This window comes from Manacus vitellinus, unplaced genomic scaffold, assembly GCF_001715985.3.
Source record: "Manacus vitellinus isolate BGI_N305 unplaced genomic scaffold, ASM171598v3 scaffold_47_pilon, whole genome shotgun sequence".
NCBI classification, from domain to species: domain Eukaryota; kingdom Metazoa; phylum Chordata; class Aves; order Passeriformes; family Pipridae; genus Manacus; species Manacus vitellinus.
Genome location: NW_021940585.1, coordinates 4,170,047 through 4,182,503, shown reverse-complemented (window position 1 = coordinate 4,182,503; position 12,457 = coordinate 4,170,047). Strand labels below are relative to the sequence as shown.

Genomic DNA, 12,457 nt, shown 5'->3' with positions numbered 1-12,457 from the left:
CTGCGGCTGGAAAGGGCTGAGGGATCCCTGGAGCTTTTCTGAGGACAGATGGAGGGAGAGAAGAGAAACACTAAAGCCTGACTCATGGGATCCGAGACTGACCAGAGCACTGCAGAATCCTTTGCTTCACATTTACACACAGACATCCCTCGCCCCAAAACCTAAAGAATTTTAAGTTTTTTACACTATCCGTTAATTTATTTGGTTTTTTTTCTCCTTGGAAAAAAACTCTAAAGATGTATATTTTCCACAATAACCAAATGGAAACCGGTTTTAAAAGCTGTTTGCAATTTCTCTTCCTTGTTCTGCCCATCTACAGCCAACCCTGAAGAAATCAAGTGGAGTTAATGGATGTGGGAAGCTTGTAAGTTGTACATCTGGGTTTGTAGAGAATGGGCTGCAATTTGCCTACAGCAGAAGAGGTTTTTTTTATCCAGCAAAGACAAAAAAAAAAAAAAATCTCCCATCCTAATTGGAGGGTCTTTTCTAAATCAAAGACACTGGACCATCTCTGGGTCTCTTGATTGCTTTCCATGAAAAACGTGCCTGAATCCAAGAAACACAGGTTTCTTCCCTGTGCCTCCTTTTCCTCCACTGGAATTATATCAACTACATTTTTTCTGAGAGTGAACTTGTCTCAACAAAAGTCTGTTAAAGCATAGGTTCTTTTTTTTTTTTTTTTTTCTCCATATATTCAAATACAGAATAATAGTTTTAAACAACTCTTACCAGCACTGGGAAAAAAATCTGTTCTACTTAAGGATTTTTTAAGTATGGTTTCCACATATCAGTCCTCAAACCTTATTGCTTCACAACTGCAATATCCCTTGAAAAAAAAATATATTTAATGGTCTGTTAATTTGTCTCAAATGGCTTTCAGATTTGGTGGGGGAGGGAGAACGGAATGGCCAACAGAGAACATTGACTTCAAAATATTACTGTATAAGGGTTTCCTCTTATTAAAAAAGGATACACTGTATTAAACAGCTGAAAGTAAAGACAGCATTCAAAGCCCATGAGTCAAGCCACAGCCAAAACCGTGTTCTACCCCTAAGTATGTTTTTCTTTTCCTTTTTCTTTTTTTTTTTTCTCTTTTTTTTTTTAACCAAAGGTTTCCTCAACTGCCATTTTTTAATCTTCACCAGAGGGTGCTTCGTCTTCAGATCCCTCATCCCCTGACTTCTCTGGTGGAGGGCTGGCTGATTTTTTCTTTTCTGGGGGGCTTTCAGGCTCTTCATCCTCTTCTTTGGGGGATGGGGTCTTTTCTTTCGTTGCCTTGGAGGCTGTGGGACGACCTCCCTTCCCTTTGCCTTTCACTGGACTGGGGGTCACTGAAACAAGAGAAAGCTTGTAAAACTTAGCAGCAGCAAAGGCAAAAAACCCCCAAAACAGTCACATGGTGTTACACAAACAGGATTTACAAGTCCCTTCAGCAGCAGCTTTTATTTTGCTTTGACCCCACAGATTGTTTTTTGCACCCCCTATTAGCTGAAAATTAGCTAATGAGGTTTTAAAGCTATTTCATTGCAGGTCCTGACTAATTACTGGATGTGACACCATGAATGAACACAGCCCTTGTCAAACCAGAACATACATCACTATTAAACTTCAAACTTCCTGCAGAAATGCAGCCACTTCTCCTTTGGTTCAGATTTCCCCACCTTCCTCCAGCCTGAAAACACCACAGAGTCCCAAACAAAGCCACAAATTGTATTATTTGGCTACAAGACAGAAAAAGTCAGAATGCAGCACCTCAACAGGGAAGGGTTTGAATACTATGTAGTTTTTACCAACAAGATAAATTCAATCCCTAAAGTAAGAATTAAAGTCACCTTATTATTTCATATTTATGCTTTAAATCATGGCATTTTAGCCCTTCAACATTTATGTGGATCTCTACTGACTCACCTGTAGCCTTTAGCCTGGGCTTGGGCATTTTCTTTTCTTTCCTCTCTGGCTTGGATTTCTTGGAGACCTTCTTATTCTTCTTTTTTGAACTGCCATAATCACTGTCATCATCATCTTCCATGAGGAAGTCTTCATCACTTCCTGAATCTGCTGGAAGCATAAAGAAATTTAAGTTTTTTTGGGGCAAAGAGGAAAGGGAGCAGAAGATGACAGATCTGCCAGTGAGACAGGACACAGACTGATGAGACCCTCTGAGCTTCCATTGTCTGCTGGGGTAAAACATTTGACTTGGTTTTTACATCACCTGAGAGGAGCATCAATGCCTTAAAACCAGAGGGACAGCAAGAAGCAGTGAGAGCTTTACAATAACCCTTTAGGGCTGCTTACAAACACAGGCATCTGCAAACTCTGAGCACAAATTCTAGATGTGAAAACCCTAAAAGCTTGGTCTGTTGGACAGCAAAAAGTAAAACACTAAGAAGGACGATTGATGCCTTCGGTGTCACGGTCAAAAAGCAAATTATTCCTTTTGCTCTGTGGCCAGACCCATAAACTCCCATCTGCTACCAAACCCAGTTCAATCCCATTTACTCACTCTCCTGGAACTGGGCCTCATCATCCTCCTGCTCTTCCTCCTCACTCCCCACGTCATCCATGAGCATCTCCCGCTGTTTGGAAGCCGCTTTGGACGCCGCCTGTCGCTGCTGACGGACGTTTTTGTGATCCTCCTTCTCATCCTCGCTGTCCTCTGCAGCAAAAGCCACCAGGTTAGGATGGATACACAACACAGAGCCCCTGTCCTGAGGCAGCAAGTCATTCACAAGAGAGTAAATCAAGACATTCACTGATAACATTTGACACCTTCCTGCAGTCACCCAACTACACCAGTAACCTTTTTTTTTTTACCTGCAGGCCTTTTCCTGGATTTGGAGGCTGCTCTCTTGTTCTTGTCTGGTTTAGCCTTTTTTCCTTTTTTGCTTTTTTGAGAGCTCTCGTAGTCACTGTCAGCTTTGCCATCGTCTGCTCCTATATCATCATCTTCACTGCCAAAATCCTCATCTGGAAGGAAAAGGGACCAAGATGAAGTTTCTTGAATCATCCTGAGATATGGATGAAAACTACAGGGAAGAGATTAACAAGTCCATCCACCTGTGAAGACAAACTTTATAGTACCACCACATTACACCAAAAAAAAAAAACCCAACCCACATTATCCCAAACCAGGGTGGGAAGTAACAGCAGGAGAGGCAGAATCCAAGTTAAGGTGAGTGGATTGGAGAAGTGCTGCTCTTCTAGTCAGAACTCTGTCAAATCCTACTCCTGCAACTCTTACTAACTGGTTTTGAAGAGACACTGCTTGTTTTGAAGGTGTATCAGTAAAATGTAGTTACCTGCTGAGTGTGAATCATCTTTCTTAGTCTTCACATCTTTGTCTTCTGAATCCTCACTGAAAATGAGAGACACACAAAGTTTGCCTGCTGTTCTAACTTTGATTTCAGTCACTGTTGTGTGGAAAATAACGATTTTTGAAGAGCAAACTGATGTCTAGGCTGGGAACACGCACTTTTCCTGGACATTACCACCTTATACTTCAGGATTCCTCTGGTGCATGTGCAGTTATCACAGTTAGAAAGGTAATGTTCAAACCCAATCACATAATAAACTTATATGGTGCCAAGTGAACCAACCAGGCAATAATCAGGGTGAGGTGAAAAAGCTTCACTCTGAAAGCTACCAAGATGGCTTCCATTTTATTTAGAATTTTGATGGTTTATATGCTGAGTCTATAAAGGGAATAAAGGTTGATTCTGAATAGATTTATAGCCATTGTTTAGATCCCACTCTGTGCACGTTGCTGTACAGCTCTGAACTGGCACAGGTTTGGTCCAAATGATCTGATCTCTGATGGAGAGTAAAAGACACCTTGGGGTAAAAGGACAAGAAGCAGCTGGCAGAACCTCCACCCCTGAAGCTGATGTCTGCCATGAAAACAGATAAATGATTTAATAGGTGGCAATTATGGCAAATATTTGGAGGCCACAGTTGGTGTGAAATGGAAGATACCCAGCTGAGGGAAAGTTTGCTGCAGAGTGAAGGTATCTCTGAGCACTGAGTCCTTCCACACTGCTGGAGCAACTTGCTTATCAGGACAGGTTTATGAATTAAACAAAATGAGGAAAAAAAGAACCACAAAACTAACAAACGGCCCCTGCCCCATCCCACTTCACCTGTAAGGCCAGGGATGCCAACGTGGAAAATGAACTGCATCTCCCCACCAACTTACCTGCAGAATCATCCCAGCTGCCAACCTTTGTAACTCGGATCATATTCCTCCCCATTCCAACTGCCTGGCTCTGGAAAGCTATTTTAGTGATGAAGCACCAGGGACAAGTGCTTCACACATGATTTCTCTGTCTACTCAGATAAGGAAGAACCAGCTCACTGTCTAAGCTGGTTATGCAAGTTCTGAGCCCGAGAGCTCCCAGTCTCACCCCGTGGACTTGAATTCCACCTTCAATCACTCCTCGTGCAGGATCCTGCTCCCCACAGGCAGGACAAGGTTTGGGAAACACGTTCCCAAGACATGAAGTGGTTCTTTTACCTGTCCTCCTGAGAATTCTTCCCAGATCTCCTCTTATTTTTGGCCTCTCGGGGAGACGAGCGGATTTTCTTGGAGGGGGGACCTGAATCTCTTCCATAATCTTCATCTGGACGGGACAGTACAAAAGGGGTTTGAATCAAACTCCTACTTGCCAGCAAACTGCCTTCCTCAGCTCTAACTTAAACTGATCATTTCATGCACAACAAAAAGAGGGCCCTTCGGAAAAAAAAAAATAAAAACAAAAAAAAATAAAAACAAACAAACAAAACAAGATCACAAAGCTTCAAAGGAGATTTTTATAGAAGCAAAGTCCTGCCTTAAACTTGTGATTTATCTTTTGTGGTGCCAACAAGCACAATAAAAATGCTGTGTTAAGAAACATAAAAACCTCACAAGAGGAAACATTATCTCGTTTTACACCTAGTCAGTTATTATATAAACCTATTAAAAATTAACTCCCATACATATTTCACCATGCTTTTAACAGCAAACACTATTTACTGTCCTATGGTGGGGGAAAGTATGGCATTATATAGGAGTTTACAGCACAACTTTTTACAACTCTTACACAATACCTTATTAACAGAGCTGCAATTAAGAACCAGGCATATTTGTTTCATATTAATTATCAGTGTAATCTGATAAACAAACAGCAGTACTGTCTCCTAAGAACTCAAAACATATTCCATATGGCTCCCAGAAAATTTTCTTCAGTTCACACAGAACATAAAGATGATATTTTTTTTAAGATGCTATTCCTCAAAATGCCTGATATTATGGGCTCAACTAGAGTCCACTAAAATAAATGGAAAACATATTTTCCTGCAGAAAAAAAGGGGCATTAGGGAGATTCAGGACATAATATAGACCAAGGAAGGAAGTTATGCCAAGAGCCTCAAGGCACTACAACAATACAAGCATTAAATAATAAGATTTCTATCACCATTGTTTGTTTAATACAAAACATATGAAAATCATTACATTTTCAAATACTTATTAACAGTTTGGGCTGTGAAGAGCAGGATCTCCTCAGAATTTGAGTTAAAGACAGACAATTAATACATAAGGCAATAATGAACTGCTCTACCCCAGAATATGATACTGTTAAGAAAAAAAAAAAAAAGTCATTTACCAGCATCATCTGATTCCTGAAACTGGGAGTAATCGACCACCTTCCTGTTCCTGGTAAAAAGCAGGGGGGAAAAAAATCAATTAGGAATTTGTAATTACAGAGATACAAAAGCTTTCTCTAAGAAACAAGGAAGTGCCATATCCTCACTTCCAGTGCTGGATTTGTAGCCCAAAAATATCCCAAGGAAACTCTCATAATCAGCCTCTGAAGTCAGAAGTGAACACACAGTATATTCCAGCATTCTCCTGAAGTGATATTATAATAGTCTGGATTATAATCTCAGAGTCTGAAAAAAAGCTTTTTGGTAAGTACACAAATATTACCATTAACAAACATTTCTCAACTGCTCTGGTTTGTACTTCTGCTTCTCACAGCTCAGTACACCCCACAGAAATTCTCCTGGAATGTTTGTTTTCCCACGTGATCCCCGTTTCTAAAGCATTTTTAAAGGTTTCACTGGGGCTTCTGGGAGTTTTTTCCAGGAGTTCCACGAGGAAGATGCCAGAGCTGTGACACTGCTCAGCTCTATCACTGGCCACAACAAGGAACCCAGACACACATTTCACCCAATTTGTGGGTTTTTTTGTATTTCTTGACTTCATCAGCACCTCCTCTGCTCTTTGGCCAAAGTGAGAGAGGCACTGAGGGGTCAGGAACAGTGCAAATGCAATGGCCAGTCCTACACAAAATTAGTTATTTACACAAGCAGCTGTTACTGACACTGAAGCCTCACTGGTCAAGAAAATTAGATGTGCTGCTCTAACTTACTGAAAAGCTCAAAAATTAAATGAAGTGTATGGAATTGGTGGCTATTTTATCAGCACCTTGTCAATCAAGGCCCAAGTGCTTTATTGACAAGACATAACTGCCCTGTAATGCAGCTACTAGAGGGAACCAAGACAGACACATAAATGAATTATATTTGAGGTAACTGATAATGTCTCAGCCAAACTCAGGCTCCAAACCCTTCCTGTAACCACTCACATGGAATGGGAGGAGGAGGCACAGCTGGAAAAGGCCCCAGAGGTTTCCACACCCCTCCCTCCACAGTCACTTTTTACAAGCCTTTTGGCCCCAAGCCAAGGAGAAATTTGATTTTCCAGGAATCATCCCGTGAGCTCACTTGTACAGCTCGAAAAGCCAGGAAAACACTGATGAAGTGCCCTGCCCAGCACCTCAGGCCTGAGGAGCACTGCAAAGGGAAGGCAAGAGCAGCTCCATCCACACATGGATCCACCCTTCCCCTCTCCTGCTCTGCAGGGCACGAGTGGGCAACTTCACATCCAGCCCCAGGGTGAGCTGCACCTTGGCATTAACATCAGGCACTGCTGATAAAACTGTTTGGCTGAAAGACACCCAAAATCATCACTGTTCTGGCTGCTGATCCCTTTCCAATCAATCTGGAGCTGCCCTCCTGTACAGGTACCTCTAACTCCTGGCTTACAGCACCAGCCTTCCAAAGGGGAAAGAGCAAAATTCCATTTCAGCCCCACACCGAGACTCTTAAAACAATTATACAGCAAAAAAATGAAACCAATCTCTCAAAAGAAAAAAAACCCCAAAAACTCAAACAACAACAAAAAAAATCAAATAGGCAAATAAAAGGCAGGCAGGAGCAGTGGTTGGATTTCTCCAGGCTGAATCCCATCCAAGCCTCAGAGCACGTGTGAGTGGGACAAAGTACAAGAGCACTGTGGGGCAGAGCACTGCTCACTCACTCCCAGCCTGAGCATGGTAAAACACCAGTTTAGGAACACAATGATTGGCAAGGCTTGTTATGGCTCATCATCCAGGGATTTCCATTCCTATTCCAACAGGTATATTGCTTCCTGACCCACCTCACGTGGGAAAACTCTGATTTTTATCCCAGTGAGCAGTTACGCCAAACCAAACATCTTATTTAGTAAGTACCAAATATTACAGGGGTTTTTTTCCCCCTCCAAAGGCATAAATGGAAAAAAAAAAAAAAGGCAAAATTTCCACATATTCTGTTGCAGCAGCTTTGTGAAACAACAGTTTTGGACACCTCTAATCTAACAAACAAGATGGAAATTGGAAGTTGGTCATGCTCAGTTCCATTTTGGTTCCTTCAGTCAGACACACATTAAATCAGGTACTGAAAATGCAACAGTGCCAGCTAAAACATTAACAAAAACACTGTCCCCATGGAAAACATCCTTTCTCCAAGCACTGCCCCTTGTGTTTGCAGCTGGGAAGTAAATCCTGCTCAGCTTCCCCTACCTGGTGAACAGCTGTGGTATTTGTATTAAAAAACCCATAAATCACTATTTCAGAAGCAAACAGAAGAGAAGGCTCTTTCCTTGTGCCATCTTATTTTGCAGGGCAAGGAGAGGGGGGATAAAGAAGGAATATCTGCACTGATAAATACCTGCTGTGTCCCAACAGAACCAGAGAAGCTCAGAGGCACAGAGACACCAACCAACCTGCTCCTGCCCTTCTGCTCCCTTTATCCTCATCATTCAGCTCATTTGGATCAACTGATGGTTTTATTTAGAACTGTCAACAGCACTGATAATTAATTATGAGTTTGCAACGTTTCTTACACCGAGGAGATAAAAACACACTGTGTAAGTTCACTGCAAGAGCCAGAAAAAGGGATTGCTGGTGCTGTCAATGAAGAGGTTCTTTGCCACAAGCAAAATCTAGAAGATGTGAAGGCAAGCAACCAGACATAAAAATAAACTCTTTGTTAAATCCAGTTAGACTGAGCATAAAAAGACAGGCTAGTGGACAGCTGGGATGGGTATTGTTCAATCTGGCTTCAAATATGCACTGAAATTTAAAGATAACTTCCCTGCTAATTCAGCTTAACATTTAAAGTGTGTGTGTGAAGGAACTGGGGGACAAAAGGTACAGAGAGAGGTCTAAGAGCATAAGTTTTAATAATACTCAGTCCAGTATTTTTGGAATAAACAGCAACTCATCTAGCAAGTCATCAACATGTTGGGATGGAAGCACTTGGCAAAGTAATAAGTAATTTAAATACAACTCAGAAATGCAGAGTAATTCTTGCAACCTCTACTTGATGGTGACCAAACAGCTATTTTGAAATTATGAGAAGTAATGTCAACATGTAAAAGGATCACTAAATGCCTCCAAAACTGAGGGGTTGTGTAGTAGTATTTTATCTTCAGCTAGTGAGGTCCCTAAAGCCTCAGTCTTCATAAACCAACACATCAGAACAGACACTACAGTCAGGGAGAAATATTCTGGGTTTTTTTAAAGGGAATGCTTAGATCCCCAGGTATTTCTGCAGGCATTAAAATCCACAGATGAAGTCCAAGTTTTAAAAAAAAAAAACCCACAACACATACTCCTGAAAAGCAGTGCTAAAAGGAGCCTTCAAAGATCGAGTCACTGCTTTGAGTCTCGTCCTGCACTGACGAGGAATGTTCAGGTCAAATGATAACCAGCAGAAGCAACAACCTACCCTCTAATACAACACTCCAAGGGAAGTGAATGAGATTCAATGGTTACTGTACATCATTTATCCACAGCATTTAACCAATATAACCATCAAACCAAGCATTTGTGAACAAAGCTACAGCCTCACCCTCAGGGCTGGGGCAGCTCTGGCTCAGTGGGGCTTCACCTTCTGGTTCTCATTCTCAAAGGTGTCTGTCCCCTTTTAGGTCAACACTGTCAATAAATATTGCCATGAAAAGCACCTTTTTTTATGCACAGAAAACAAAAATACCTGCAAGAAACACTTCTGGCTGTCATTTTTTAAAGCAGTGCTGGATTTGGGCCTTCCATGACCATGGACTTACAATCCCCAACAGAAGTTGGCACGTGGTGACAGTGATGGACCCAAAATGTGTCACTGTGGGGTCAGTCTGGGTAAAAATGGGCACAGCCATGCCCAGACAGGGCTCACCCACCAGAGGTGCCCAGTTACAGAGGTCAGTGTTTGGGGTTGTGCCTGCTGTAACTCCCCATGTCTGTAAGAGCAGGCACTGCTCATGGTATCCACAGAATTTTTAGGGATACACACGACTTGGAACTCCATCAGTTAAATGATTTCTGCAGCAACAGTTCCAGCAGCCTTGTGCCTGTTCTCCAGTGGAATCAAACTATAATTGAGAAGCTTTTAATACAGAAGTGTTCTGGTGCAGAGCAGGGGAGGGGGAACCAAACCCAAACCCCCACCCAAATCACTTCTGCAACCTGTGTTGTCCCCAGGATTTTGATCTTTTTTGTACCTCTTCTTTCCCTCTGTTTCTCCTTAGACTGAGAGAGAGCAAAGATCAGCTTTTCACTCATCTGCAAAGTGTCCACACCTATCTCTGGACCCCCACACAGCATCACTCAGGTTTTATTAACTGCCAGTCCCCAAGGAACTGTTGCTTTCCTGCTTCCTGGGGAAGTTTGTCCAGAATCAAATCATTTACGCTTTAAATTGCCCAAGTACAACACTGGCAACAAGTTATATTTAATAGATAAATATATTTCTTCCTGCTGGTAAAATTTCACCCTTCCACTGCAGTGCCAACAGGAGACTGGGGTTCAAATCCAGGAAAATTAAGGATGTAAAGCCTTGAAGCACTGAGATCAATTCCTGACTGGCTTTAATCTTAAAATGAATCACCAAAAAACCCCTGGGATTTCCATACCTGCCCACAGCATCTCAGTTTGCAATGACTCCAGGAAAGGACCAGCAAGTGGCAGTGACCAGTGAGGAAAAGCAGAAGCAAACTCCATTAAAAGTCAAAATTCTGACTTAAAACACATTAATTGATTGATGATGTATATAAAAAAGTGGTTTGAAGTATTTAATTTAATTTATTATATCCCTATAATATTTTATATTCTGGGATATAATGTCACCACCAGCCCCAGGTGCTCTTTGCAGTTCTCAGGTGAGGTACCCACAAGATGCAGAGGTTCAGTAATTTCATGTTCTTTTACTTTCTACTTCTTGTCTTTTTATAACAATAGTGCAAATACCATCATTATCCATCCAGGTGAAATTTAATTGTGTAGAAAGTACTTGGCACAGGAAGCCTGTAAATACCAGCACTTTATTACTACTCCTTAACAATTTTAAGGAACTGACTTCAACAACCAGACTCAGTTTTAAGGCAGCATTCCATGACAAGTGCAGTAAAAACTGGGGATATATGGTGGATTTTATTAACTTCACTGTTTGAGGTGCATATATTCACTAGACACCAGCAGACATCATAAATTAGTTCAAAGAACACTGACCAGAGGAAAACTTTTCCAACACTAAATCTCACTCTGATGAAGAGCCTTTCACCAGGCTGCCATATCACCAACCACAAGCTGAGACAGCCAGAAAAAAATCCATTTCAGAATTCATTTATTAATGGATTTATATCTATTAGCAGAGTTCTCCAGTTAATACTGAGTACAGCAATAAATATAATGTAGCAGCCCCTGTATATTTACCTTTTTCCCCCTGGAAGGGCTGTTAAATACAGGCAGACAGAGGACTGTTACATCCCTCCTGACACGTGCCAACAGGTTTTGTGCTCCCAACAACCTGCTGGACTTTGGTGCTTTATTTCCCTGGAGACCTGGGCCTGTCAGCTGAGGGTGAGACAAGTCAAACCTTTCACAACACTGCAGGCCTGGATAGGGGAGGTTTATTTCAATTATTTGTTAGGAATTGCTGCAAAGTTATTTTCACACCAGCAAGCTCAGAAGCTCTGCTTTTAGAGACACAGCCCTTCCCTGACCTGTTAGCAAGGCTCCAGTGCTGGAAGGAGAACCACCAGCATTTGAAGTGTCCCCCTCAAGCAGCAGAGTGACACCACCACTGATTTGGGCACAGGGGCATTGCCACTCAGGGTCAGACCACTGGTCCATCCAGCACAACATCCTGCCCTGCAAAAGGCCAAAACCTGATGTTTCAGAGCAGGGTGCACACAGTGCCATTAATGCACCTTTTGGATCCCAGACAACTCCCCAAGGGAGCTTCATCTGCCCTTCCCTCTCCATGCAGGAAGACACTGTTGGTCAAAAAAACGAGCTATGAAACAATTGTACCACCAATCACTTCCCTACTTAGCAAAGTAACCCTGGTTTCCACCTACTTTTTAAATTCTCACATTTTAGAGATGTCACTTAAACATCAAGTATATCATCCATAAATATATATGTGTATCATAGCCACAATTAATTATTATTTAGAATATCCAAAATATCCACACATCCACACTCCAGACCAGGCTTACTGGGAATGAAAACACAACCAGTCACTGAAGTACCCTGAGAATGAAATAATTTCAGAGCATCAGGAGAGCACCTTGAGAAACCTCTTTCCTTTTCTATAAAAACAACTTAAATCGCAAATTCACTCTCTAAAATCACAAGTTCACTCTCTTTGCAGAGAAGAGTAAAAAGGAAGACACTCCTCCCCCCCCAGTAAACTTTCAGCGACAAGGCAAGTTCACAAAATCACAGAATTCATACAGAATGTGCCGAGCTGGAAGGGACCCACAAGGATCACCCAGTCCAACCCCTGACCCCGCACAGACACCCCAAAATCCCACCCTGTCCCTGAGAGCGTTGTCCAAACCCTCCTGGAGCTCTGGCAGCCTTGGGGCTGTGCCCACTGCCCTGGGGAGCCTGGTCAGTGCCCGACCACCCTCTGGGGGAAGAACCTTTCCCTGAGATCCCACTTAAACCCTCCTGGCCGCAGCTCCAGCCGTTCCAGGGGCACCAATTCCCCCGTGCTGCAGATCCCACCGCCAGCTCAGCCCACCCCCGGCAGCTCCTCGAGGCCCAGCACCGCTCAGCTACAGACACGACCACCACACCTACCTCTG

General features: G+C 42.4%; 1 protein-coding gene across 1 annotated transcript; it reads right to left on the bottom strand.

The window, feature by feature from the left end:
• Nucleotides 1-666: 666 nt before the first annotated feature.
• On the bottom strand, nucleotides 667-5,700 carry NUCKS1 (nuclear casein kinase and cyclin dependent kinase substrate 1; the record flags this gene model as incomplete). Its single annotated transcript, XM_029962492.1, has 7 exons — nucleotides 667-1,331; nucleotides 1,909-2,058; nucleotides 2,504-2,656; nucleotides 2,815-2,967; nucleotides 3,300-3,355; nucleotides 4,511-4,616; nucleotides 5,643-5,700. Coding segments are annotated over 7 exons (876 nt in total), but the record flags the coding sequence as incomplete, so codon positions are not given.
• Between the last annotated feature and the right edge of the window lie 6,757 nt (nucleotides 5,701-12,457).